The sequence below is a fragment of the Ambystoma mexicanum genome, chromosome 3q (assembly GCF_040938575.1).
Source record: "Ambystoma mexicanum isolate Mex_15411 chromosome 3q, UKY_AmexF1_1, whole genome shotgun sequence".
NCBI lineage: Eukaryota > Metazoa > Chordata > Amphibia > Caudata > Ambystomatidae > Ambystoma > Ambystoma mexicanum.
This window is the reverse complement of record NC_090926.1, coordinates 57,318,321-57,343,294: the sequence shown is the minus strand read 5'-3', so window position 1 is coordinate 57,343,294 and position 24,974 is coordinate 57,318,321. Positions and strand designations below refer to the sequence as shown.

The following is a 24,974-nucleotide window of genomic DNA, read 5'->3' as shown; positions in this document are numbered from 1 at the left end:
CTGGCCGTCGTCGGGTCCGCCCCCACTGCCTTTGCGAGGGAGGCCACCACCAACTCGGAGGACAACGATTTGGTCTGGTGCGCCTGGGCCTTGACGTGTGTGATGCTGGAAATGCATTGGAGGGACAGAGATTTGTCCTGTAGTCTTTTTTCATTTTTTGTGTTCTGTATGGTTTTCTGCCCAGGAGTCCATGTGGGACTCCTGGCAATGCAGCTTTTCCTGTTTTTGGTTTGGTGTACAGACCCATGGGATACCCTACCCTCATGGCACCCATGGTTGGGGGTACAACCCTGTGCCCCTAGTGTATGTTTTTGGGCACCTAATGTATGGCCTAGCCGCTAATCTCTGGAACACATTACCCTCTACACTGAGAGCCGAACCATTTTACCTGACATTTAAGAATAAAGTAAAATCCTGGCTCATCGAGAAAGACCACACCTCAGCCAGTATGTAACTACTGCACATCCACCTTTCTTTGCTCTCCTCCGCATGTCTATACACCACCGTTGTCACTAATTATGCCTTTCTGTAAATATGTTCCCCAAGATTCTGATATACAGCCTTCCCTTTAACATTGTAAATTTGTAAATTTGCCGTCCACTTTTGCATCTTGACATTGTAAATTCTTTGCCATTCTATGTACCTCCTTTGCTACCCTTCCCTAAGAAATGCGCCCAGATGCCTGAGGGCCAGGCGCGAAATACAAATAAAATAAATACAAATACCTGTGTGTGGTCCACAGAGCAGGATATGGACTGGTGGCAGTTCCATGCTGAATTTGACAGTTGCTCCGAGTATCCTCCATTTTGGGATACTAAGGCCCTGCCATTGGAATCAGTTGATTCCCCATAGGAAACAAGATGGCCCCTGTGGCCTCTAGCTTTCTATTGCCTGTTACCTTGTTTTCCCAAAGTCCTGGGAAGCCCTGACTCGGTCCCTTCCCTCTGACTGGCTGTTGGGTGGAAGTTCCATACATGGTGTTGTTGTGAAGTCCAGGCCAGACTGGCTGTAGCCTTCCCAGTGCCTGTATGTTGTGGGTTTACCCTGTGTGTGGGACCTGGGTGAATGGAGTGTGTGACCAATATGCACTTCTTGTTGTGGATGTCTGGTATCTGGTGTTTGACACTGACTGAGACAGCCCTGCCTGAAACTGACATGAATGCAGTTTGTAGTGTTGAATGGCTGGGTACTTGTCCCCATACACATTCCTTGTTGTGAGTATCTGCGTGGGAGGAGAATGGCCTGAATGCACTGTATGCCTGATTGGCCGACTGACTGCGGAATGCCCTTCTGAACGATTGGTTGCCCGAGTGTGACCCAGCAGAATGAATGGGAGATCAACTAGTATATCTGCGGGCCTCTCACTGCTAGACATCGTTCAGAAGCTGGAGTTGAAACTGACATTGAAACTGAAGCTGTATCTCGAAGCCGAGCCTGAAGAAGAAGGTTGACTGCTGTCTCCCTTCGCCAAAATCCGAAAGCCGCCAAGCCTGATCCAAGAGAGGACCTGGTTAGGTGCCCTCTTCCCGTGCTCCGAGGGACCATCGAGCACCGCTAACCTTTGCCGAAGCTCCCTGGAAGTCAGACCCTCGACAGGCTGCCGACCGGAGATGGGGACCGCCGAGGAGAACGAAGATAAGCACCGGTCATTCCGTCCACTGTCGTCGACCAGGGTTCGCAGGTTTGCTATAACCGCTGGAGGCCTGTCGAAGCGCAGTGTTGCCCAGAAGCGGGGACCACTTGACGCCATGTGATCGACGACCGGAGCCACAACGCTCCTTTGGATAAGACTTTGATTCACGCATGCGCTCGTCCGCACCGCCATCCGCCTTATCCCGCCGGAGAAGGCCAGGTCGTCGACATGCTGAGGAGCATCCGCCGGTGGGTTTTCCGCCAGCCAAAGACCGTAGAGATGCCAGACGACTCGACGCCCTTGCTGGGCCACAGTTCTTCCCAAACTCTTTGCGGTCCTGAACTATCAACATCGAGGTGCCCCGCACGCCTCTTCCTTGCAGGACGTCTTCGCTCCTTTGTCGACGAGCACCGCTGGGACCGAAGCTGCCGCCTCGACACCGTGTTCACTTTCTTCAAGGGATCTTGACGATCCGTGGCTCCTGCTTTAAAGGGAGCCGCTCAAGAAGGATCCGTCGACGACTCTATTCCATTGGGGTGGTAGAAACATTGTAGAAGGAAATAAGACTTATTGAACAATATATGTTAATTTATTTTGCATCTATATAGGGCCTTATATACCATTGGTATGGTCTGAAGGCACTGGTAGGTTGAACGCCCTTGGGAACCGAAGTTCAAATCAGTAGAGAGGGGCAACGGTGCATGTGAGCACCGGGTATGTGTGCAGCCGGTGCGGTAGTCATGTAGTAGCTGCTTCTTAGCGGTAGGTGTGGTGGTTGAGAGATCAGGAGTATGTGATAGTTCTGGCACGATTTATCCAGACCGAGTGTGGCAGCGTTAGGCCTGAGGAGAACGCCTGGCTGGGGGGTGCGTGACCAGCAGTGTTTACTTAGAATGATGTGTAGTATGCGGCGGATGTTGGTATGAGAACAGTTATATCGAATGGTGTCATAGTATCTCTGTTCTAGTTGAGTGGTGGTGTAAAGAAGAGAGTATGCGTGGTGGTGAGATATGATGCGCATTCATTCAACTTTCACAGAGAGGCTATTGGGCACACTTCTAGATTGAACTTGGGTACACTTCTAAATTCATCCTCTAGATGTACTTCTTAATTCAACTTTCAATGAGCGGCTATTGGATAGACTTCGAGTTCAGCTTTCAGAGAGAGGCTATTAGGCACACTTCTAAATACAGGTTTCCATGAGCGGCTATGAGCACACTTCAGGATCCAACATTCACATGGGGGCTGTTATGCATGTTTCTAAATACAACATCTGAATGTACTTCTAAATTCAACTTTTCACAACGTCGCTATTGGGCACACTTCCGGATGCAACTTTCACAGAGAGGCTATTAGGAACATTTCTAAATGCAACTTTCACAGAGAGGCTATTGGGCACACTTCTAAATGCAACTTTCACAGAGAGGCTATTGGGCACACTTCTAAATGCAACATTCACAGAGAGGCTATTGGGCACACTTCTAAATGCAACATTCACAGAGAGGCTATTGGGCACACTTCTAAATGCAACTTTCACAGAGAGGCTATTGGGGACACTTCTAAATGTAACATTCACAGAGAGGCTATTGGGCACACTTCTAAATTCAGCGAGAGGCTATTGGGGGCACTTCTAAATGCAACATTCACAGAGAGGCTATTGGGCACACTTCTAAATGCAACTTTCACAGAGAGGCTATTGAGCACACTTCTAAATGCAACATTCACAGAGAGGCTATTGGGCACACTTCTAAATGCAACATTCACAAAGAGGCTATTGGGCACACTTCTAAATGCAACTTTCACAGAGAGGCTATTGGGGACACCTCTAAATGTAACATTCACAGAGAGGCTATTGGGCACACTTCTAAATTCAGCGAGAGGCTATTGGGGGCACTTCTAAATGCAACATTCACAGAGAGGCTTTTGGGCACACTTCTAAATTCAGCGAGAGGCTATTGGGGACACTTCGAAATCAACTTTCACAGAGAGGCTATTGGGCACACTTCTAAATTCAGCGAGAGGCTATTGGGCACACTTCTAAATGCAACTTTCACAGAGAGGCTATTGGGCACACTTCTAAATTCAGCGAGAGGCTATTGGGCACATTTCTAAATGCAACTTTCATTTGTATACAACAAAGTTTTCAAATGCAAATATTTTACAGATCTAATAAGTTTACAGTGGTGATGAGTGGTTGGGTAGTATGGCGTGAAGTAATTGCTTCTGGCCCCACCTTTCCCACACTTACTTATTGTTGGTTTCTTGCTTCTCCTGTGGATACCTGCAGATACGAAGTGGAGCCGTCACTGCAGGAGCCGTCCTTTGCCTCGGGTCCTTAGCCACAGGGGCTGCCAGGCAGAGGGCTGCATTGGGAGGACCAGCAAAGAAACGGGGAGCTTCTCGTCTGCACCAATCAGGGCCAGGAGGAAGAGGTCCGGCCAATCAGGGGAGCAGGGAGGAGAGACAAACACGGGAGGGAGACGGTCGGGGGAGGGAGGGAGGGCGGGTTGAACGGGGTGGAAGCGGGCTGGGGATACAACCAGAGGGGTCTGCGGGCACCAGGAATTAGGCCCAAGAGGGTTTTAGCAGGGCCCAAACACTCACCGTAGTGCAGGATCAAAGTGGGCAGCAAGATTGCAGCGCGGGCCGGTAGGCTCAGCTGCTCCGTGTGCTAGAGCCAATCAGGGCCAGAGGGAGGAGAGAAACACGGAAGGGAGACGGTCGGGGGAGGGAGGGAGGGAGGGGGAGAGGGCTGATCGGGGTGGCAGCGGGCTGGGGATACAACCAGAGGGGTCTGCGGGCACCAGGAATTAGGCCCAAGAGGGTTTTAGCAGGGCCCAAACACTCAGCCGACTGGGCTTGTAGTGTATCTTTATTTTACATGTTGCCCAGGTGGGGGGATCTCCACACAGAATTGTGTCTAGTGGTAGGGGCCAGTATTCTGCCAATTGTTCTAACCAACTGCTTTCCTCCTATATCTATTGTTGGTTGCCTTTATTAAGTGATTTGTGTGACATTTAACCAGAGTACAGTTGATGCACTTTAATGAAATCGGATAATAATTGTGGTACCACTTAGAACTGTATATATTTGCCATTGTAGATTAACTGAGCACAAAGTGAGTTATTGTGATTGTGTATATAACCTTGAACCTTAATTATATAAAGACTGTGTTTTAACTAATACAATGTGTGGACATTCCTTTGTGGGTGCGTGGGGACTAAACTGTACTTAAAAACCAGCCTGCATCACCTCCTGAGAAGCTAGGCCTTGATTGCTCGCCTACGTTACCAATAATAGAGAATCTTGGCTGGGGTCCTCTGTGCCTCTCATCTACCATATAGAGAGCAGAAGTACAAACACCCCCTCCATTCTTTACAAGGTGCAAGCCGGATCCCTTGTCCTGCTTGGCTTTCTCCTTCAAGGCCGGGTCAAACACCTTTCCCTGCTTGGCCTTCTCTTTCACGGCCGGGTCAGAAACCTTGTCCTGCTTGGCCTTCTCCTTCCCGGGCAGCTCGGGCACGTTGTCCTGCGTGACCTTCTACGGGCAGCTCGGATACCTTGTCCTGCGTGGCCTTCTCCGGAGTCCCCCGCAGCTTTCCAGGGGTAGCATACTTCCTCTTGGATGAAGAGCTGGAGCAGTGGCTGGAGATTGATGCCGAAGGAGATGATGAACTCGCTCTGGCCGTCACGGGACCCGCAGCAGCGGCGACCCCGATGGAAGCGGACTCGTGGTGCTTGGCCTTGTGTTGGGCCTCCACGGATGGAGTGCCCTTAAAGGACTTAAAAGCCTGCTCAGGTTGGCTGGATCCAGAAGAGGCATGCCCCTGTGAACTACCCGGGGTAGAGGCCATGGCCTTAAGCCACGTCGCCAACCAGACATGTCGATCCTTCATTATGCGCTTGGTGAAGCCACGGCAGATTTCACAATCTTCTTCTTTATGCATCGGGTGCAGGCAATACAGGCACTGGGAATGTTTATTGTCCATGAACACATTCCTCAAACCGCAGCCGTAGCAAAGCTTGAAGAGGGAAGCGCAGTCCTTCCCGTCCGACATTATCCGCGCAATGTAGGCCTGAGAACTTCTGGAAGCTTCATAGAAGAACACCCAACGATTTCTGCCCTTGAGGGGCCGGATAGATGCAAAAAAACAGATGCAAAAAAAACAGATCCCCGTTAATCGGAAGGATAATCGATGGAGCACACAGGCTCGATTGACCGAAAGTAGAGTTTTCCTATCAAAAAAGTTAAAAACGCAGAAAAGCTCGAAGAGCAAAATGCGAGGACTCCCAACACTTGAACGTGCAGTAAAAATCTGAAGATGGCTGCCAGAGGAGGGGCTTAGGTGGAGGGCAGTCATTGGCTGGGGGCAGAATGACCCAGAGCTCAGTGATTGGTTTATAGGAGAAAGACAGTTCAGAACTGAAACTGATTTTTCTTTTACCGAGGATTCTGACAGGGAATATTCATGAGCATGTGAATCCATGCCAGACCCCATGCTGGAGAAGATACAGGTTTTCCTTCACCAACATTTAATCTTTCAGAGATGTTCTTGTATTATGTTACTTCTTTAACCTCTCGGCCTCATTAGTGCTTAAAATTACCATAATTTGAAAAGACACAAAAAATACCCACTGGCCCATCAATGTAAGAAAGGGGCAATATTTCAAGCTACTAGCCAACCATAAAAGGTCACTCGCCACCTCAATTCTATAAATACAGACTACACACCATTTCTTACTCATCAATAGTACATTATCAATAGCCAGTGGCTAGTGCACATTTTGGGCCCTGAATGTAAACCTAATAACAAAGTATGCACCTCTCAGATGACTTGGGCCTTACTCTTGGCTTTGGAACAGGTGGGCTGGACTGCAGCTGAACTCCTACATGAGAGAGAAAAAAACAGATCCTCGAAAAAATTATTTTGCAAAAACACAATACAAAAGCAAGGCTGAGCTCTGCCACGTAACACAAATAGCATAGAGGGGAATCTTGCAGGCAGATTGCACAAGCAGGAGTGGTGGGGATAGGCAACTATAACTTGTAACTGTATATTGTTTTACATCTCCTGTAACCTGTAACTTCCCCAAACATGCGCCCGTAAGCCCTTGGGCAAGGTGCGCAATACAAATAAATACAATACAATACAATACAATACAATACAATACAATTGGGATGAAGCCAAGCTAGAAGACTGCAATTCTAAAAAAATGTAGACACCTCACATGTTACTTCTCTTCGGTGACTCATCGACATTAACGTGTCTGGGGACAAATACAGTGGATATACTTTTGGGGATGCAATCCCCCTATCAAATCACTAGACAATTAGATCATTTGGTGGCCCTGAAGAAATGTTTTCAGCACCTCAAAGGACTTGAGCAAATTGGTAGTTTTAGGTTATAAAATAAAAAAGTTATAAACATTAGGCTATAAACTCAAAGGGATGGGAAATAGTTAAGCAAAGACTGTCCTTTCCCGAGATAGCACATATAAATATCGCTAATGATGACTAGCACCACAGAGTAAGTGTGATGCAGGTACAGGGCATGGGCAGCAACTGCTGGCACAAGCTTAACCTGGGTGACCCGTAACATTCATCTTTAACCCAAGATACTCCTCACCATTTGTGGCATGTGTGGCAGCAGGGGGAACAGGCTCACTCCCAGGTTCAACTGGAAGAGTTGATCTTGGCCGTGGAACAGGAATCATTTGGGGTGACACAGCAACACCAACAGGCCGTCTGGCAGCAGGAACAGGACGGCTGTCTCGCTCTCCTGCTTTTGAAGGGGCATCAAGTCTTTTTGTTTGCTGTAGATCACAGTAGCCAGGAGACAAGTCTACTGGATCCTGAGGGATTATTGAGGCAGGATTTTCAGAAGAATCGCAGCTTGGAGAGGTGGCAGCTGTCTGTTCCTCATGGTTGTCGAGGACATTTGGCCCTACGAGTTCATTACCTCCGTTAGATGTGCAAGCCGGGTTAGGCAGGCTTGTGTTGCTAAAGGATTGGCCAGGATCACTGCTCATGGGTATTTCGATGTGATCCTGAATGTTTATAGGGGTACAGGGCACACCAGAATCACTGCCAGACAAAGTGTTCTGGAGGATCAGCGGCTTGATGGGGAGAGCTGGCTTTGGCTGAATTTGAGGACGATGTTTTGCTGGATCCTTTGGTTCAACTGGTGCTTGGTTCGAGTGCTTCACTTCTAGGTTGACATCTGTAAGGGCTTCAGGCTTCAAACCTAGTTCCTTACCACACTGACCTTTTACCTCTCCCCTCAGGTCAGAGGTCAGCTCTGGCACAACAGGACAAGCAGTCTCTTTTCTGTCACTTTGGTTAGTCACCAAAGGCTCTAGTGCGCTCCCACTGTTCTCATTGGCCGTTACATGCATAGGTAACATTCCTGATGCCTTCCTTGCTATAGCAATGCTGCCCTCCTCTACACCAGCTTCCTCCCTAGTGATTGTCTTTCCCCCAGATTGACTCTCATCTTGACGACTGAAAGGTGCACTCTGAGAGATTGCACTTCCCCTGCCACTGTGGTGAGTGCAAACAAAAGTGCCACTTTCTGGGCCAGGCATGTAAGATCCAGGTAAGAGGGTGCCACAGCATTCCCTGCACCTGCAAGACAAAAAAAAAAAGAGGACAACATTATTCTAGCTCAGATGCAAGACTTCATCAAAGCAATACGGTAAGAATGTCACAAGGCCTATGCGACCCCCCCCCCTTTTATTTTGTCTTGTGTGCGCCTGGAAACACTTGTGTATAGACGCCATACAAATGACCAATAAATAAAATCCTATAGCTATGTTAGGGAGAATTCTCAGAAATGTGCTAATTCCCTTCTAACTTAGAGACCCCCAGCACTTTTGCTGGATTTAAGAACTTTTTAATTTGTAACCTGGATAGTGAGACCTTTTTCCCACTCTCTCATGTATTTTTCTGTGATTTGGACTCTGTTTCTTTTGACTTTGGAGTCTGACAAACTCCATAGGCTTCATCTTTACATTGTGTCGCACATCATCTTCAATGCAGTGGCACAGGGAAGTCTTTCAGATTTCCCAAAGGTTTAAATACCTTCTCTTGGATAAACTACTGTTTCCAAGAGCAGTGAAGTGACATTGACTTTACTTACATTGTGTAACTTTCTAGATCCAGCACACACTATCTTACAATAGGGTGCTGGAGGGGTTACTTAGTATCCCCTTTGTCTAGTTTCTCATGTAACATTTTTCTGTTACCCTTTCTACAATTAATGGCTGGTGGTAGTGGTTTACTTTTTACTACCATTGTGGGCTTTTAACGCGGGCTGCAATTGCAGCTGCAGTAAGGCACCCATGGGTGCCCACTTTTGTAAAAATTGCCCCAGTCTTTTTTTTCACCATTTCTTGTTGGAAAGATCCTTCTTGAGATTTACTCTGCGCGCCATACCAGGTCTGGTCCCTTTGTTTGTTTTGTCTTTGGCGGGATTCACTGGTGAAGCCCACCTACGCCTCCAGACTGTCTGGCAGGAGCAGGAAGTGAGGGAGGTGCCCAAAACTCTAATTAATTCCCTTGGTTACAGGAATGAACCCAAAGGTGATTGGGCGGCAGGCTGTCCTTTGAGGATAGCCACCCTGCTGTGTGATTGACAGCTAGGCTGGAATGAATGGGAGAAACCTGCATAAAAGGCAAGGCTTTTTGCTTGGAAGGCAGAGTCGACCACTGGACGAAGGAATCCGAAGAAGAACTTGGAAGAGATGCCTGCAGCAACTCCTGGACTGTTGGACTCCCGGTGAAGCCATGCTGCAGTGCTGAAGCTCCGAATTTGCCTCGACTAGAGAAGCCCTGCAAAGGATGACTGCTCCTCTTGGGTTGGTGGGACCAATCGACCACAAGACAAGCTCATCTGGACATCCTCTCCGAGCTGGCTGTACTTCCATTGCTGCTGCAGGAACCGAAGTGCCAGGCAGAGGAACACATTAGAATCGAGTGAGTGTCTTTAAGTCAGACCCGAGCTCCAGGAAGATCCTCCGGACTCCCTTGAAGCAGGACTGACCAAGCCTGAGCCACCTCAACAAAGTGTAGGACCCCAGATTCGAGGAAAGTCCATAGTGGTATCCGAGAACCGCGTTGGTGCCAACGAGGAGCTGAAACCGCGAAGTGCTGCTGATCTGAAGTTTGTCCCTTGCTGCTGCCGACCTTCCATTTGTAGTGCAGGAGTCCCCAGATGTCCTCCCTCTTGTCCCCACGACTGAGGTCCAACACAGGAACAGAAGCCAGCTGGAACCAATTTCTTCAAACCAAAAGGTACTGTAAAACTACGGGGACATACCTCTTGTTGTGCTCAGTTGAGACTTGACTTAGTTGCTTTGCAGAGTTGTTTGCAGCTTTGCCCCTCACAAGCCTTCCAGCTTGTGGCCCTACAGTGATTTCATTTTCTACAAAGACTTCTAAAACATTATGCAAGACTTTTTTACCTACCTACAAGAAGTGCTTCAGCTCACCTAGACTTTCGCTTAATTAACATTGGCTATCCTGGCTCTCTGAAAGACTCTCCTTACCTCCGACTTTGTGCTTTTACCTTTCCTCCAGGAAAGGGTTCATTTACTTTGCATTGGAGGGTTCAAAAGCACTTACCTGCGTAAGAATATTTGTTAACCTTTGTTTTATTCCCTAAAACCTTTTCTTTGACACCAAACTCCGTATTGCTCTAAATGTGCCAGTGATATATCAATGTCCATATTGTCCTAGTTATTTAAGTCACCTGAGGGTGTAGGAAGTGTCTGTGTGCCATCCCCAATGGGTATCTACTGATTTATTTAAACAGACTGTGTATTTTGAAGCGTATTTTTGTGTTACATAAAATTGCTCCCTTCTAAAGAAGGCTTATGGAACCAACTGTTAAATTAATAATAATTGTTTAATAAAGAAACCTTGAGTGCAAGAGTTTATTTGGATACTTGTCACTGTGAATCTCTACATTACCACCCTACTGCTCACATTGACCCGTCTTGAGATAAGCCTGCCTGCTCAGCCACTCTACCAACCTGTGTAGTACAGACTTATACCAAAGGTTGGGGTACCTACTGCCAGGAGGACAAGGTTGGTGTAGTCTCCCAATGGGTACTGCATACAATCTTGCCTAACAAGCTAAAATAAAGTAATGTGGGATCACCATCATGTATTCCTTGTTATTCGCATAAGGTGTCCAAAAAATGTATGAATCCAAATATATATGATATATATGTGGACTTGACAGTAGTAAATATGTTGTACGAATTTGAAAGGTTTTTCGTTTGTCCCTTGGCAATCTTTTCTCTAACGCTTCTTCCTAACCTGCGAGGACAGGCAAATCCTTATATGAACTTCCAGTGCCCAGGAAAGCTGAGGCTATGTGTGTTTGCTGCCAGAAAGTGGGCTGGTTTCAGTGTGTCTCACAAGGCCTTACAAGGTTGGTGCTCTGGTAATAACGATATTGGTAAGGCAATACTGGCATTGTTTACCGGACCGGGCCATTACGACCTGCAATGCCGGTTTCAACGGCATCGACAGTGACCCGCTGTGACCGTGCACCTCTGTACCGGATTGCACGCGGGCGCTGTGCCAGTAACACCAGCAATGCGCAAGGAAGAGGACATTAGGAGTCACACAGACAAGCACGTATAGGCATCGCAGATCACCCGTAAATGGCAATCTTCTGTGTTCCCAACTGACACAGGTGCACACAATCAGCACAGGTGGAGGCAAGTGAGCCTGGCCCAGCACAAAAGGGGCACACCCATACACCCCACCCCTTCCAAGACCAAAATGATTCCACTTGCAGTTGTGATACAGGAGCTGGAGGACATGCCTGCACTGCTACTCCTTGAGCAGGCAGCACACCAGGGATTACAGAGGAGCCGCAGGAGGAGAAGGAGGGTGAGACTGGGCCAGCAAATACCTCCAGTGCAGGCAGTGGTTCCCTGCAGAGCGCCAGCAATCCCTCGCATAAGGGCCAGTCCATTTGACTTAACTCCAGCACAGATCCACACCCTGTACCACCTGGACAGGGACACCATCACCACCATTGTGGATCTAATACAGGATGACTTGGTCAGCCTAATCAACATCCGCAACGCCATCCCCCCCCTCTGCTGAAAGTGGTGTGTTTGCTCCATTTCCTGGCCACAGGCACCTACCAGCACACAGTGGAGCAGCTGCATGGCATCTCACAACCATGTTTCACTAGTGTGCTAAAGCAAGTGCTGGATGCACCCCTAAAGCACGCAAGGGTCTACATATCCCTACCACGGACAGCACAGGAGGTGAATGACACCAAAATTGCATTTCATGCACTGGCAAGCATGCCCAATGTCATTGGTGCCCTCGACTGCACCCACGTGGAGTTGGTAGTCCGGCATGCCGTGGAGGTGGTGTACCGCAATCAGAAGCTGTACCACTCCATCAATGTGCAGATGGTGTGTGTGACGCAAGCAAGATTATAAATTGCTGTGCCAGATTCCCAGGATCCACACATGATGCAATGGTGGTGCGGAACTCCTCGCTTCCCCGCTACATGGAACAACATGCTGCACAACGTGCCTGGCTGCTGGGTAAGTCTGATCACAGAGCCATGGGGGTGTTATTCAGGGGGAAGGGGGGGGGGGGGTGAAATGCATATGCAACCTGTCTGCTTACGTGACAAAGTTTTTATTTTGGGTGTCTGGACACTGTCCTTGGTGGCAAACACTGTGCCCTTGTGCATTCCAACTTGATGCATAACACTGACAATGGATGCAGACGTACCATGGCTGTACCTCATTGTGCAAGTGTCAAATACAAATCAGCGCCCATCCCTACGCATTTCCACTGGGCATCATCAGACTGCAGCCACAGGTACCATAATGCACCATTGTGCAGTCACAAAGCCAAATACACATGAGCATATCTAAGGACCTTACAGGTCATGCATCCATGACTGGGCAAGACAATATGCCACTCATGGATACGCCCATCACTGCCCCTCCCCGACAGTAACACTGCATAACATCGTGCCAACATGTGCACATGAAGGCAAACTCAGAAATACCATGCCACAAGGTTTGGAAAATGGAATCCATCAAGTAGTGATCACCACCAACATGTGTTCGATTTGTGCAGTAACAATCCACAGTACTTAAGTACCAGCATTCCAGTCGACACCAAGCCCCTTCCAAGAAACGTGTCCCTACATTGGCGGACCATACCAACAACCACACTGTGCTATTGACACATGTGTGAAGATGTTGTGGGGCATGTGCATGGCGTCATGAATCATTATAAAGCATGATTGCCAAAACCACCTATAACATGTTGGACATCAGCCAAATGCATCGAATATTTCCCAACATGCATATGGTAACATCCTCTGCTACACATCCCTCACATGCGAGTACATCTTGGACCTTCGCACCTCATCTAGGAGAGTGGTGAATGTGATGTCAATGCCCCCAAGTCGTGTACGTCAATTTGTATAACTGATTGTCTAAGTGTGTCCCGACTTTTCACTGTGTGTGCTCATTGGGGACCCCCTACAAGCTCACCACCTCTTGAGTTAGCCAAGACCACCCGTCCAACTACCTTGAACTGGTTTGGCTACAGCTCGCAGAGTTGTCCCTGTCACTAAACTAGGTTGGCCTTCTATACATCTGTCCATCAGGCCAGAGTATAGAACATCAGTCCTAACAATCAGCTTAGCCTTGATGATTTATTTGCTATGCATAAGGCAAGTCAATGTATTTTTTTATTTCATATTTGCTAAACTGATTAAACTTAAAAAAAAAAAGGTTTTATTGTTTACTTCAAATGAAGTCCACTGCTTTTTCTTTTCTGACCCACCCTGCAGCTCACCTGAAGCACTGCCGGTGGTACAGTCGTCCCTCCACAAGGTAGCGTTGCACAAGATGCACATGTCGACAGCAGGAAGTGCAGGTGCTGCTCAGCGAGGTGCGTAGAGACGGTTCCTCTTCACTCTAGGACAGTAGAAAAGGAGATGAGATCATAGGGAAGGGACATATGCATCCCTCCCAATTAGCCCCCCATTTTGGGTACTTCAAGCTTTACACTGAATATCCATTGAAGCTTGTGACCAATCAACTTCTGGTGTTCCAGTGGTCCTGGGGTGAATATCGGTTTCTAAACCATCAATCAGCCCCACACCTCTGGTACACGAGAAGGGATCTGAACAGATTGGAATAACAAGCAAGTTAAACCTCCTTTTCCAATTTTAGTAACGTGGATGGAATGGCAGGCTCATCTAAGAAAGGTTGCGTATGTTTGGTTAGTTGCAACACACCAAAAATACAATTACCCAATGATAAAAGGGACGTCAAGGTTGTATAAAAAATACTGCTACTTTATTTATACACAACAGACAGTTCTAGTAACACTACCAAATACAACCCACCCTGCAAAAGAATGCAGAGGACAGACATTTTCAGAGAAGAAAAAGGGACAAACTCTGGATACTGACAGGAGGGTAGTCGTTATGGTTGATAACCACAACAGTTGAAGGCTACTTGGCTTCAGCACAAAAAGAGCAATCGGTCTTAATATGTTTAGGGGGCTTTCCGGGAGGAGCAGGGGGGACAGGACCACAATTTACCTTGTGCTGTAGGTGTTCTTGGTGCTCGACACGGTCAAGTCGGCTTAATGTCGCTTTGCAGGCTTCTGGGACAGCGTTCAAGGTGGGAGTCAGCTGCGGGCATCAGGCAGCAAGACGGTTCGGCGAGCAAAGCTGGACTAACGCCTGCAGCCTGGCCTACACAGCGGCTCTGGGTCAGGAATCCTTGTCTCAGTGCTGATCGGCATTTCTGAAGCACTGGTCGAGACGTCTTGGATGCCTTTAAGCGACTGCGGCTTGACAACGGTCAGTTTAGCAGTCCTTTGCAGCTCAAGGAACTTGACTGGCTCAAAGAATGGCCTTTAAGGCAGACGTGCGGACATCAGTAAATGCTCATTGAGGCACTTCTCCCAGCTTCTTCAATGGGCTCATGTTGTCCTTTAACTCGGACGGCCCAAGCTGCAGAGTGTGTTGCAGGCTGCTGCATTGTCCTTTGTTGTAGGTTCCAAGACCTTCTGGCGCCTTCCTACATAGGAAGCTTGCTGCAGAGCCTAGCAGGGCAAGCTTTATGCTGGCTGGGTACTGGTTCTGGGGCGGCTAGGGGGTCCTCTGGGTTCAGTATCTCCCTCTGTTCCCTGGGAGATGTTTAGGGGCGGGATCTTGCTTCCCTCTTTTGAGGTCCTGGCCTTCGTTCACTGGCAGAAGATGTAAGGCAGACTGTACCTTCAAACAGGGACCAGTGATGGGTTTTTCTGGCTACTCCTTACGGAGTCTTCAGGTTATGTGCCAAAGGAGGCGATCAGTCCTCTTTTAAAGCTAAGTGGGCCAGAGTGATTGGTGTAGGCTATGCATACCTTAATGAACTAATCCTGGGGTCCGCACAAACAATCTCCTGTATGCAGGAGGTCATAAACGGAGTGCTTTGCAACAGGAAAGGTAGGGGGGTGAAAACATGTGATGACATGCAATCATCAGAAATATGATTACTGTGAGTAATGTATCTGCTTATATTCACATGCTGTGTATATAGTCGGACATCTAGTGGTAATTGCAGAGTATTGCATCTTTTTTTCGAAGGTCGAAAAGGACGTCGACATGAGCGTGACTAACACTATCCCTAACGTGATGTGTAGTGTACCCAAAATCCCTCACACGTCGAAGTCCCACTGGTTGTTTTTTTCTGCCGTGAGAGAGCCTTATAGTCTGTGAGAGCAAGTACAGAAGAGAGCAGGTGTAAGATGTCCATGTTCCTTCTACTCCACGAGGGAACGAAGGGTGGGCGCATGTGAATCTAAGCAGATACAATCATCAGAAACACGATTACGGTGAGTAATGTATGTCTTCTGATGCTGTGGATCTGCTTAGAATCACATGCTGTGCATAGAATAGCGAGCAGTACCCAGAGATGGTGGTGGGATGTGTGAAGGAACAGTAGCAAATAGATGTCTCAGCACTGCCTGTCCCACCTCAGAATCAGACCTACAGTGTATATCTAGGCAGTAGTGTTGTGTAAAGGTCTGTACAGAACTCTTGGTTGCTGCTTTGCAAATGGAATCTAGAGGAACATTTGCAATGAATGCTATGGTAGACCCTGTGCCCCGAGTCGAGTGAGCTCTAGGCGCGAAGGATAGATCTCTCTTGGCAAAAGTGTAACACAGTGTGATGCAGTTTGCGATACACTTGGAAATAGCGGACTTAGAGACAGGGTCCCCTTCTCTACCACCTGCCACAGATATAAATCACTGGTTTGTCTTTCAGTGACTGTCTTTTCCAGAAAGTAAATAACAGCTATGCTCACATTTAGTGTGTGGAGGCTCCTTTCTGCCAGCTTAGTGGGGTTCTGGAATAATTTGGGTAGTTCTATGGACTGGTGTACATGGAACTTTGAGATAAATGTGGGCGCAAAGCATGTGTGTGTGCGCAAAACCACCTTGTCTTTGTGAATCGTGACAAACGGGTCCTGAACTGGAAGGGCCTGCAGTTCACCAACTCTTCTTATTGAGGTGATTGCCACTAGGAAGGCGGTCTTGTAGGCGAGTGCCTTAAGGCTAGCCTTGTGCAATGGTTCAAAGGAAGGTCCCATTAGTCTGGTAAGAACAAGATTTAGGCACCATCCGGGAGCTGGGTTGGAGATAGGGGGATGAAGTCTCTTTACCCCCGCCCCCAACATTAAGGATTTAATCACAGGAATCTTCCACTGCGAAACCCTGCTCTGCGACGTGTTGCTTGCCGAGAGAGCGGCTAAGTGTCCCTGGTATTGCACCGGGTAACAAAGCGCTTCCACTTACTGTAGTAGTAATGTCTGGTGGTAGGTTTCAGTGCCTCTCTCGAGTATGTCCATGCACCTCTGAGGGAGTTGAAGGTGCCCGAACTCCATGACTTCAGGAACCAGGCTGCTAAGTTGAGTGTTTGGGGCATGGATGTAGTGTCTCTACCTGATCCTGAGACAGCATGTTGTACGGGCATGGCAGCTTCCTGGGAGGGTAGACTGACATTGCCATGAAATGGGAGAACCAAGGCTGTCGGGCCCACATAGGGGCCACAAGGATCATTGTGACTGGTTCCTGGTGCATCTTGTGCACTATTCTGTTGAGAAGGAGAATCGAGAGAAAAGCATAGGCAAATCTCCCAGACCACGTTATCCAGAGACTCTTCCCCTTGGAGCGGTTCTGTTGGTATCTGGAGGCGTAGTCTGGGCATTGGCCGTTTTCCAGGGGGGCTGATAAGTCAATCTCTGGGAAGCACCATTCTGCAAAGACGTTGAAGAAAATGTCCTCTTGTAGCTGCCACTCATGCTCTATGGGTAGGGGGAAGTCTCCGCCGAGTGCGTCTGCCAGAAGATTGAGTTCCTCTGGAACATGCTGTGAGAGGAGGAACATGTGTTTGAGTGCCCACTTCCAGATGTTCTGGGACAGTCTAGATAACCCTATAGAGCGAGTGCCCCCTTGTTTGTTCAAGTAGTACATGGCTGTGGTACTGTCCGTGAGGACTAGACTGTCCTCCCCTGGAGGTGTGTCTGGAAAGCCTCTAGGGCCTTGAACACAGCTAGCAGTTCCAACAGGTTGATGTGTTTGGACGCTACTGCTCAAGACCCCACACAGTGCGCTGTCTGTTGAAGGAGGCAAGTCCTGCACCCCCACAGAGATGAGTCTGTGGTGAGAGTGGTTTGTACTGCGGGGGTGGTAAAGGTGTCCCCTGCAAAAGGTTTTCCGTTGACCACCACTGCAGAGACTGAACGGGGGCTGCCCAGACAACCGCTAGATCGTCCCACTGGCCGCTGGCCTGACACCTTTGGCTCAATATATATGCGTGTGAGGAACTAGGAAGACACAGAAAGCCATCATCCCCATCAGTCGCATGGCTTTGCGTACAGTCACCTGGTGACTGGCTACATAGTGAGGGATCTGGAACAGCATGTTTAGGACCCTCTCGTTGGAGGGGGAAGACGAGCCAGTCTTCTGTTTCAATTAGAGCCCCCAGAAACTGTTTGAACTGGTTGGGGGTTAGACTGGATTTCTATACATTGATATAGAATCAATGGTTGAAGACAAAATCGAGCGTTTACTCAGTATTTGTCTGGCATGTTCTGTACGAATCCCCCGTTATGAGCCATTCATCGAGGTAGGGATAGACTGGGATGGACTGCCTGCACAGATGAGCCGCTGCTATCGCCAGTACCTTTGTGAACACCCTTGGGGCTGAGACAATGCCGAAGGTGAGAACCTTGAACTTATAGTGGTTATCCTCTATCATGAACCTGAGGTACTTTCTGTGCGCAGTCAACATTGAAATATGAAAGTATGCATCTTTCATGTCCAATGTGGCCATGTAATCCCCCAGCTCCAGCAGTGGGATTACCTTCTGAAGCGATGTCATCCTGAACTTTTGAGGTTTGACATACTTATTTGCAGGGCGCAGGTCTAATACAGGGCGCCTGGTGAGATCCTTTTTGGGTACAAGAATGTACACTGAATAAAATACCCTTGTTTAACTGGAGAAGGTGGAAGACTTTGATGGTGCCCTTTTCCAGCAGGACCTGAACCTCTTACAGTAGGATGCGCAGGTGTTCTGGTGTCTGCTTATTTAAACAAAGAGGAGAGATAGAGGGGTATGTGGCACCAGCGTGCCCTCAACATAAAGGGATTAACCCTTGACACTTTGCAACAGCAAAGCTGGTGCTACTCATTGCTACCTACTCTACGTGGACTCTATTCCCGTCCCGTATTCACTAGTGGCCCTGGGAGCGAACACTTACATATTTTATTCATCAGTTACACGCAAATTTTTAAGAACACCATAGGTGTAATTATACTGTGCTTATTGAATTTCCTACAGTAAAAGTCTAAAAGACATGTTCACAGGATAATGTGGACAAGCTTTAACCCTTCAACCGCTAAGTTAATGAATTTGGATTCTTAACCGTTAAAGTGTATTGTGCTGTGTTGCTCATCACACTCGGACATACCTCAATGAGCACACCTCACTTAAACTCGTTCCATTCACTCTTATCTTCAATCACTAATACCATCTCATTCCACACACACAACTGGTGCCCGACATCTTTCTTTCCATTTTAGATATAGTTGTCATTAGTGCTCGGAAATTCTTCAGGGGCTTTAGAGAAGGGTTAAATAGACATGCATAACATCTCCGTCAACATCGTAACCTAAAAATAGTCAGTAGCTACTCAAAGCTATATTGTCTCCACAGTTTGCGTTGGAGTTCTAGTAGTGTCTTCTCAATCAGGGTTTATAGTGCCCTTGCCGTCCATCTATCAGGAAGGGAATCACCACCTATTGAGGAGCAACAACATGGAAAAGGCGTATTAGAAACCTATTCAACTGCTGGGCTCATAAAACAACTATTCTTCAGTAATAGCAGTCATAACTCAAAGTAAACCAAACATCCGTTTGTAGTCAAGAAAGCGTGGCTGTACAACTAAATCAGGCCAGGGGTTATCGGTTCTTACGATATGTCTGACCCTATTACCGGGCTCTGAAGATAAGCTTTCAGGGCGGGGACATCATTTAACCCTTTCCTTCCCTAGCTGGTGGGTTGTATAGACGTCATCCACTCACCCTTTAGTCATGTGTTTGTCCACCGCTTCTATTGTTGTGGGCAAATATTTGGAGTCATCTCACTCCTGTGGAGCGTGTGCTCTCACTGGGCTGAAAAAAGATTAAGAGAAAATATCCCGTTAGGTACTGTGTCACAGCAGTAAAATGGTCTCAGTTTAGTGTAATTCACTGTGGGTTTACCCAATTTAGACGATTTCCGTTTCTGAAAATCTTATGAAGGTCGTCTGATTTCGCTAGCCTTCTGCTAGAGGTTTTATATCCTCCTTATCTGACCCAGTTAAGCAAAAAAGTCACTACTATGGGGAAATCCACACCAGAAATCAGTGGTTGGTTGTCTCCAACGGAAAATACTTAGTTAACCTGAAGCACATGAAACTTACTGAAACGGTGGCCTTTCCTCTGTGTTGTCGCCGTGTTCTGGTGTCTGCTTCTTGGTGGGTGGTAGCGAGGTGGTCGGGGAAACTTGATACAATACCCGCGGGCAACGGTCTTTAGTACTCACTGATCTGAAGTGATCCTCGTCCCAGGCATGGATAAATGAAGACAAGCGACCCCCGAACGGGGAAGCATGGGAGGGGACCTGTACCAGCAAGTCACTTGGAGCTGGAGGCCGGGGAGCCTCTCGGGGTAGAGTTTCTACTTCTGCTCTTGCCCCGACGACAGCCTCTTTGCTGGTACTGGAAGTTGCAGAGGAACCCTGACCTGAGGACCACGGGGTCCTCCCCCCCCCCGAGCCATACCACCCTTGGGGCGAGCGGGGAAGGATTGGCCACGAAATGACCGGTGGACGTTGAGTCCACCCCGCTGTTGAAAAGGTTTAGCCGTAATCTGGCTAAGTATGTCTCATGCTCCTTTTTTGCTGTTTCCAGGGCAACGTCAACCGCCATTTCCAAATAGGTTGGATTCCTCCACAGGCTTGTTAATTAAGGAGGCTTGTGTCTCGGGTTTGAACCCAGAGTTCTTTAACCACCAGGCAAGCCTCTTGAGTAGGGTTCCCTTGGCAAGGGTGCATCCAGCAGTTTCCACTGAGTCCAGAGTGTTTTTCAGGATATTCTGAGTCACTTATTTGCCTTCTGCCGTGACCGCCAGCAAACGTGACCGGGTAGGCTCTGGAACTTCCTGAAGACCATCCTGTACTAGGCCCCACTGAACATCAGTGTAGCTCGCAAGGAGCGTGGTGTTGTTGGCAATCCTTGTGGAGTAGACTGCAGAGGCGTTGACCCGCTTACCAAGGGCCTATGGTTTTTGCAGTCGTTGTCTGGAGGGGATTCTGCTGAGGACAGTGGTACCCCCTGCCCTTTTGCGATTAGTCGTTACGACCAAGGAGTTCGGTGTCGCGTGACCCCAAATGTAGAGGGGGTGAGAGGGGGGGGGGGCTGCGCAGAAAATGTTGTCCACACAGGATTAATTGCCTGTGTAAGCGACGGGGACAGTACAGAAGGAGCCAGGCGTCTTTTAATAGAATTTAATAGGCGCGTGGCTTGGCTAACCAGCGTCTTTTCCTTTAGGATGTCCTCCACAAAGTTCGACTCTGGGGTGACTTTGTGCGTAGCGATTTAAAAATGGCTGGTTGCTCTTTTTAAGAAGAAGTTGAACAGAATTTGGTCGTCCACTGGTGACAAATCTCTCTGCGGAGGAGTAGTAGGGTATCCATACAGATGACGTCTGGGTCAGTGGTATGTGGCGGTGTGTGCCACGAGCCCATGTCCTCTGCCTGATTCCAGTCTGGGTCTTGATAGACTGGGTCCTGGTCATAAAGGTTAAACCCTTCGTAAGAGACATCCTGGGCCGGGTCCTCGGGGTCGTCCCCAGCGATATTATCCTGGTGTCCCTGTGGTTCCTCCAAAGAGGGAAACTGGGCACCAGAGGAGGGAAGTTTACGAAAATTTTGGAGGGGATGGGGCAAGAGTCCACTTCCCTAGGTCTCTTCAAGGCTCTGTCATACTGGTCTGCAAATTCGATAAACTCAGCCATCTTAGACATACACTTTTCAAACCTCTCCCTAGTCCATTCTGATGAAGCTGAAGGGTCAGGGGTTGGAAAGGGCTGCCTAGCAGGGGATGAACCCTTATGTAAGGCCTCAGAAAGAGGCTGGGGGCCTCAGAATAATCCTCTCGTGGAAAGGGGGGGTCTCTTTGGAGTCCCACCATTCACATGCCACGGATGTGGTTGTGGGGAGGGCGCCGAACCGCAAGGTTCAGAAGGTACCGTTGAAATCTTCGGCGGCCCTACGGGCATTGAGGACTTCAACCACTCTGTCGAAGAGGCCATAGGGGTTGTGTGCTTAAGTGCACGTGGTGTGTGCGTGCCCTTGTTGCCGGGGTGTGACTTCCCTATAACAGTGCAGAAGGCCTGTCTATCACGGCCGGGAACGGGCACATGGAAGCGCATAGGCTCTGCAGAAATGTTGATGGCTTCCGAATCGAAGCCATGGCTATCGACGGATTCCTCTTCCGGAGCGTCAGTGGCAGTGGGGGAAAGGTTTTCGGCCTACATAGTTTAGGCCGCCCATTGCTTTGTCTGCCTGTCTTTCAGCATCTTAGGCTGAAAACGTTCACAGGCCTTACACGAGCGCTAGTCGTGGTCACGAGGAAGACACTTATTGCATCAGCAATGGGTGTCTTTCCAGGGATATTTGCTGTTACAAGACGGGCAGAATTTAAAAGGAGTCCTCTCAGGTGCAGAGGATAGAGGCAGCCAGACAGAGAAGAGAAAGAGGGGTGAATAAAATGCATTCTCAGAGAGAAGAGAGAAACAGGGCCCCACTCTCTCTACTGTAAAGACAAGGCCTGAGGGCCACAGCCAAGCGGTCAACAGTCGCTGAGCAGTTAAAGATTTAGTTGTCAGCGGCAGGAAACCCACAATACCGCCATCGAGAAGGATGTCGAAGTTGACTAAATGACCATAGGCCGTGAGAATAGATATAGCAATACAAACTCTTGCGAGCTCTGCATAAGCTATCAACTTGGTCGGTGGAAAAAAACAATCTGGTGGGACCTCGACGTGTGAGGGATTTTGGGTACACTACATGTCGCGTTAGGGATAGTGTTACAGTCACGCCCATGTCGACTTCCCTTTCGATCTTCAAAAAAAAGATGCAATACTCTGCGATTACTACTAGTTGTCGGGTTATATGCATAGCATGTGATTCTAAGCAGATCCACAAGCATCAGAAACTAAGTCCCACCCATCTTGTTGATCAAAGAGTCTCTCTGGTTAATGGATCTCTCTGTGGTTCCAGTTTGAAGTGGCAGGTCTACCTTGAAGCTGCAGTGAGACTAGACTCTTCGGCTCCTGCAAACCACATTCCATTACCTGATGAATGGGGTGCCCCTAGTGTGGAGGCTTACTGTACACACACAGTCCCAGACATGACAGTTCCTGGTCAATGACAAGAACTGGCTTTAGGTTGACAATTACATATGAAAGGTTGTTGGGGTTTCTGGTCTCCTTTGTTAATCTCTGCAGGCAGGCCCCAAGTGGGCGTGTCTGAAGTAACCTCCAATTAGTATGCTAATCGCTGACACCAGCTGCAGGGCCAAACACAAGAGCAGGGTGGATCCATGGAGTCTTTGTTAGTTAATCAGGCTGGGCATGGCAGGGGGGAAGCATGGTCCTCCCCCTTGCTGGAGAAGGCACAGTGTACTCCGGGCTGTCACATTCCAACTAAATATAACAGGGTGGAATGTGCCTGTACGCTGTGTTCAGCCAGAGTATACAGGTCTATGCGTTTGTCGTGGCGTGCGCACAGAAAAACATGTGGATTAGCCCCTCCACATTTTCCTGAAGTTGGTCTACCATCATTCCATTTAATTAAACAATAAAACAAAAAGCCCTGGCACACCCACTGTGCGGATGTCGAACTCCACACAGTGCTCTATCATAACCCCACAGTTATCACTTTCACTCAATATGAAAAGACCACCACCATGAACTTCGATGCTGCAGGGAACAACAACTTCTTATCCGCCCTGACAAGTCCAAACACCAGTGAATCAAAAAAGTTTAAGTGCTATCAGTGCATTATTATGTAGGGTGCCCTAGGCAAATGGGTGGTTGGGTGTTAAAATGGAGTTCCAAAATCAACCCTGGAGTGGTCTTTGGGAGGCTAACCTATTATGGTGAACAGGTAGACACTGAGAATAGAGAAACCCAACAAAGATAAGTTAGCAGAGCGGAAAGCCTTAGTTTCAGGAGGGCTGCAAGCATGGTTTAGGCCTACAATGAGTACACATAGACCACCACTAATAATGCCAGTTAGAGGAGCACAAAAAAATCCAACGACTTATTAACTTCTAAATATTGTCACACACTTAGACCTGGGAAGGGATCCTTAACCAGGACTCCACAGACCAAATTTAGGAAGGGGCGATTTCGGAACAGGACTTTACGCAATTAAGCCTACAGAGAAAAGGGTGGGACAGGAATAAGGTATGTTAACTTACCCACTGACTCCGGATTCTCCAGAAGCCACTGCAGAGGTTCTGGAATCTGTTGGGGACAGTCTTCTGTGCTTGGTTTGGTCAAGGAAGGCACAGCAGTCACGGGTTTGAGGTCACTTCTGGACACAGGATTTAATTTTGGTTGGTTGCAGTGTTTAGGAGCTGGTCCCAGACATCTAGCTGAACACCCAAGCAAAAAAAAGTTGAAGACTTATGCAGAGCAGTTACCTCAGGACACCTCTACAATGCGAAGACGACGGATTGCAATGGGAGTCATTTTAGGTAGGCAGCGACAGGTGATCTTCCAGGGACGATCATAGGAGAAGATCCTACACGGCTTCCGTTGATGCAAGAAGGCTGAAAATGCAATAGCAGGCATCTTGTTGTACAAGTTGAAGATCGTCCAGGTTCAATGGATGCACTCGAAACGGTGACAGCTGCAGCAAGGTACCCCAGGAGAGAGCTGGTCACACCTCTGGTTGGTTCAGGGACAATTATGAAGGCTCAGAAGGCATGGTTCCTCAAGCAGGGGTTAAGACTGGTTGTTCCGACCAGTCCAGAGAGCATAGCATCGGCAAGGGTCTTCTTGAGATTAGGCAGAGGAGCAGGGTTCCACTGTGACTTCACTGGAGTTGGTGCTGGTCAGCTGCAGCGGTCGTCATCGGGTGCTCGAATGGCTGCTCTACTTCGTAGAGGACTTGGCTCCAACAATGATCTTAAGAATGGCTGCAGGCTCCATCCTTTTATCCAAAATCTGGACTGAAAGCTTGCCCAGGTCAACCAATGGTAAGGATCTGCACCATTCAAACTGGCAGTGGCTATCCAATCATGGGTAGTCGCTGACCACAGATTTTGCCCAGAAACAGACATTTAGGTACCAGGATGTGCACTGGGGCCAGACCGTCCCAGCTCCAACATCTGGGCTCACACAAACTGCCCCTTTGGCTTCCCATACATGGAAATTCCAGACCCGAGAGGGCAGGAAGAAGGCCAAACAACAATATGCCAAATGACAAGCAAAACTCTTGTGGCATTGCCATTTTAGGCTGCTAGCCACCTTTTGTAGACATTTGCAGTAAATGTAAAATGCATGAGTAAAAATGTAAAACACTATAGCAGCGTATCCGCTGCCACCAGCCCATCATAGACACATTGTAAATGTAACCAAAAAGCCACTACAGAAAAAGTTATTAGGATACTAATTATCCTAACCCACACTTCAGTTAGGGTTGTGTGTGCAACTGTAACAATACAA

General features: G+C 48.2%; 1 protein-coding gene across 2 annotated transcripts in view; it reads right to left on the bottom strand.

The window, feature by feature from the left end:
- Positions 1–24,974, bottom strand: part of MICALL1 (MICAL like 1) — a 453,077-nt gene that overhangs the window by 279,249 nt on the left and 148,854 nt on the right. For both annotated transcript variants that reach the window (XM_069653074.1, XM_069653075.1), the window contains exons 6-8: positions 13,488–13,609; positions 7,261–8,258; positions 6,457–6,520 (exon numbers count right to left, since the gene is read on the bottom strand). In XM_069653074.1, coding sequence (XP_069509175.1) covers positions 6,457–6,520; positions 7,261–8,258; positions 13,488–13,609 — 1,184 coding nt within the window. The remainder of the gene's footprint in view (positions 1–6,456; positions 6,521–7,260; positions 8,259–13,487; positions 13,610–24,974) is intronic.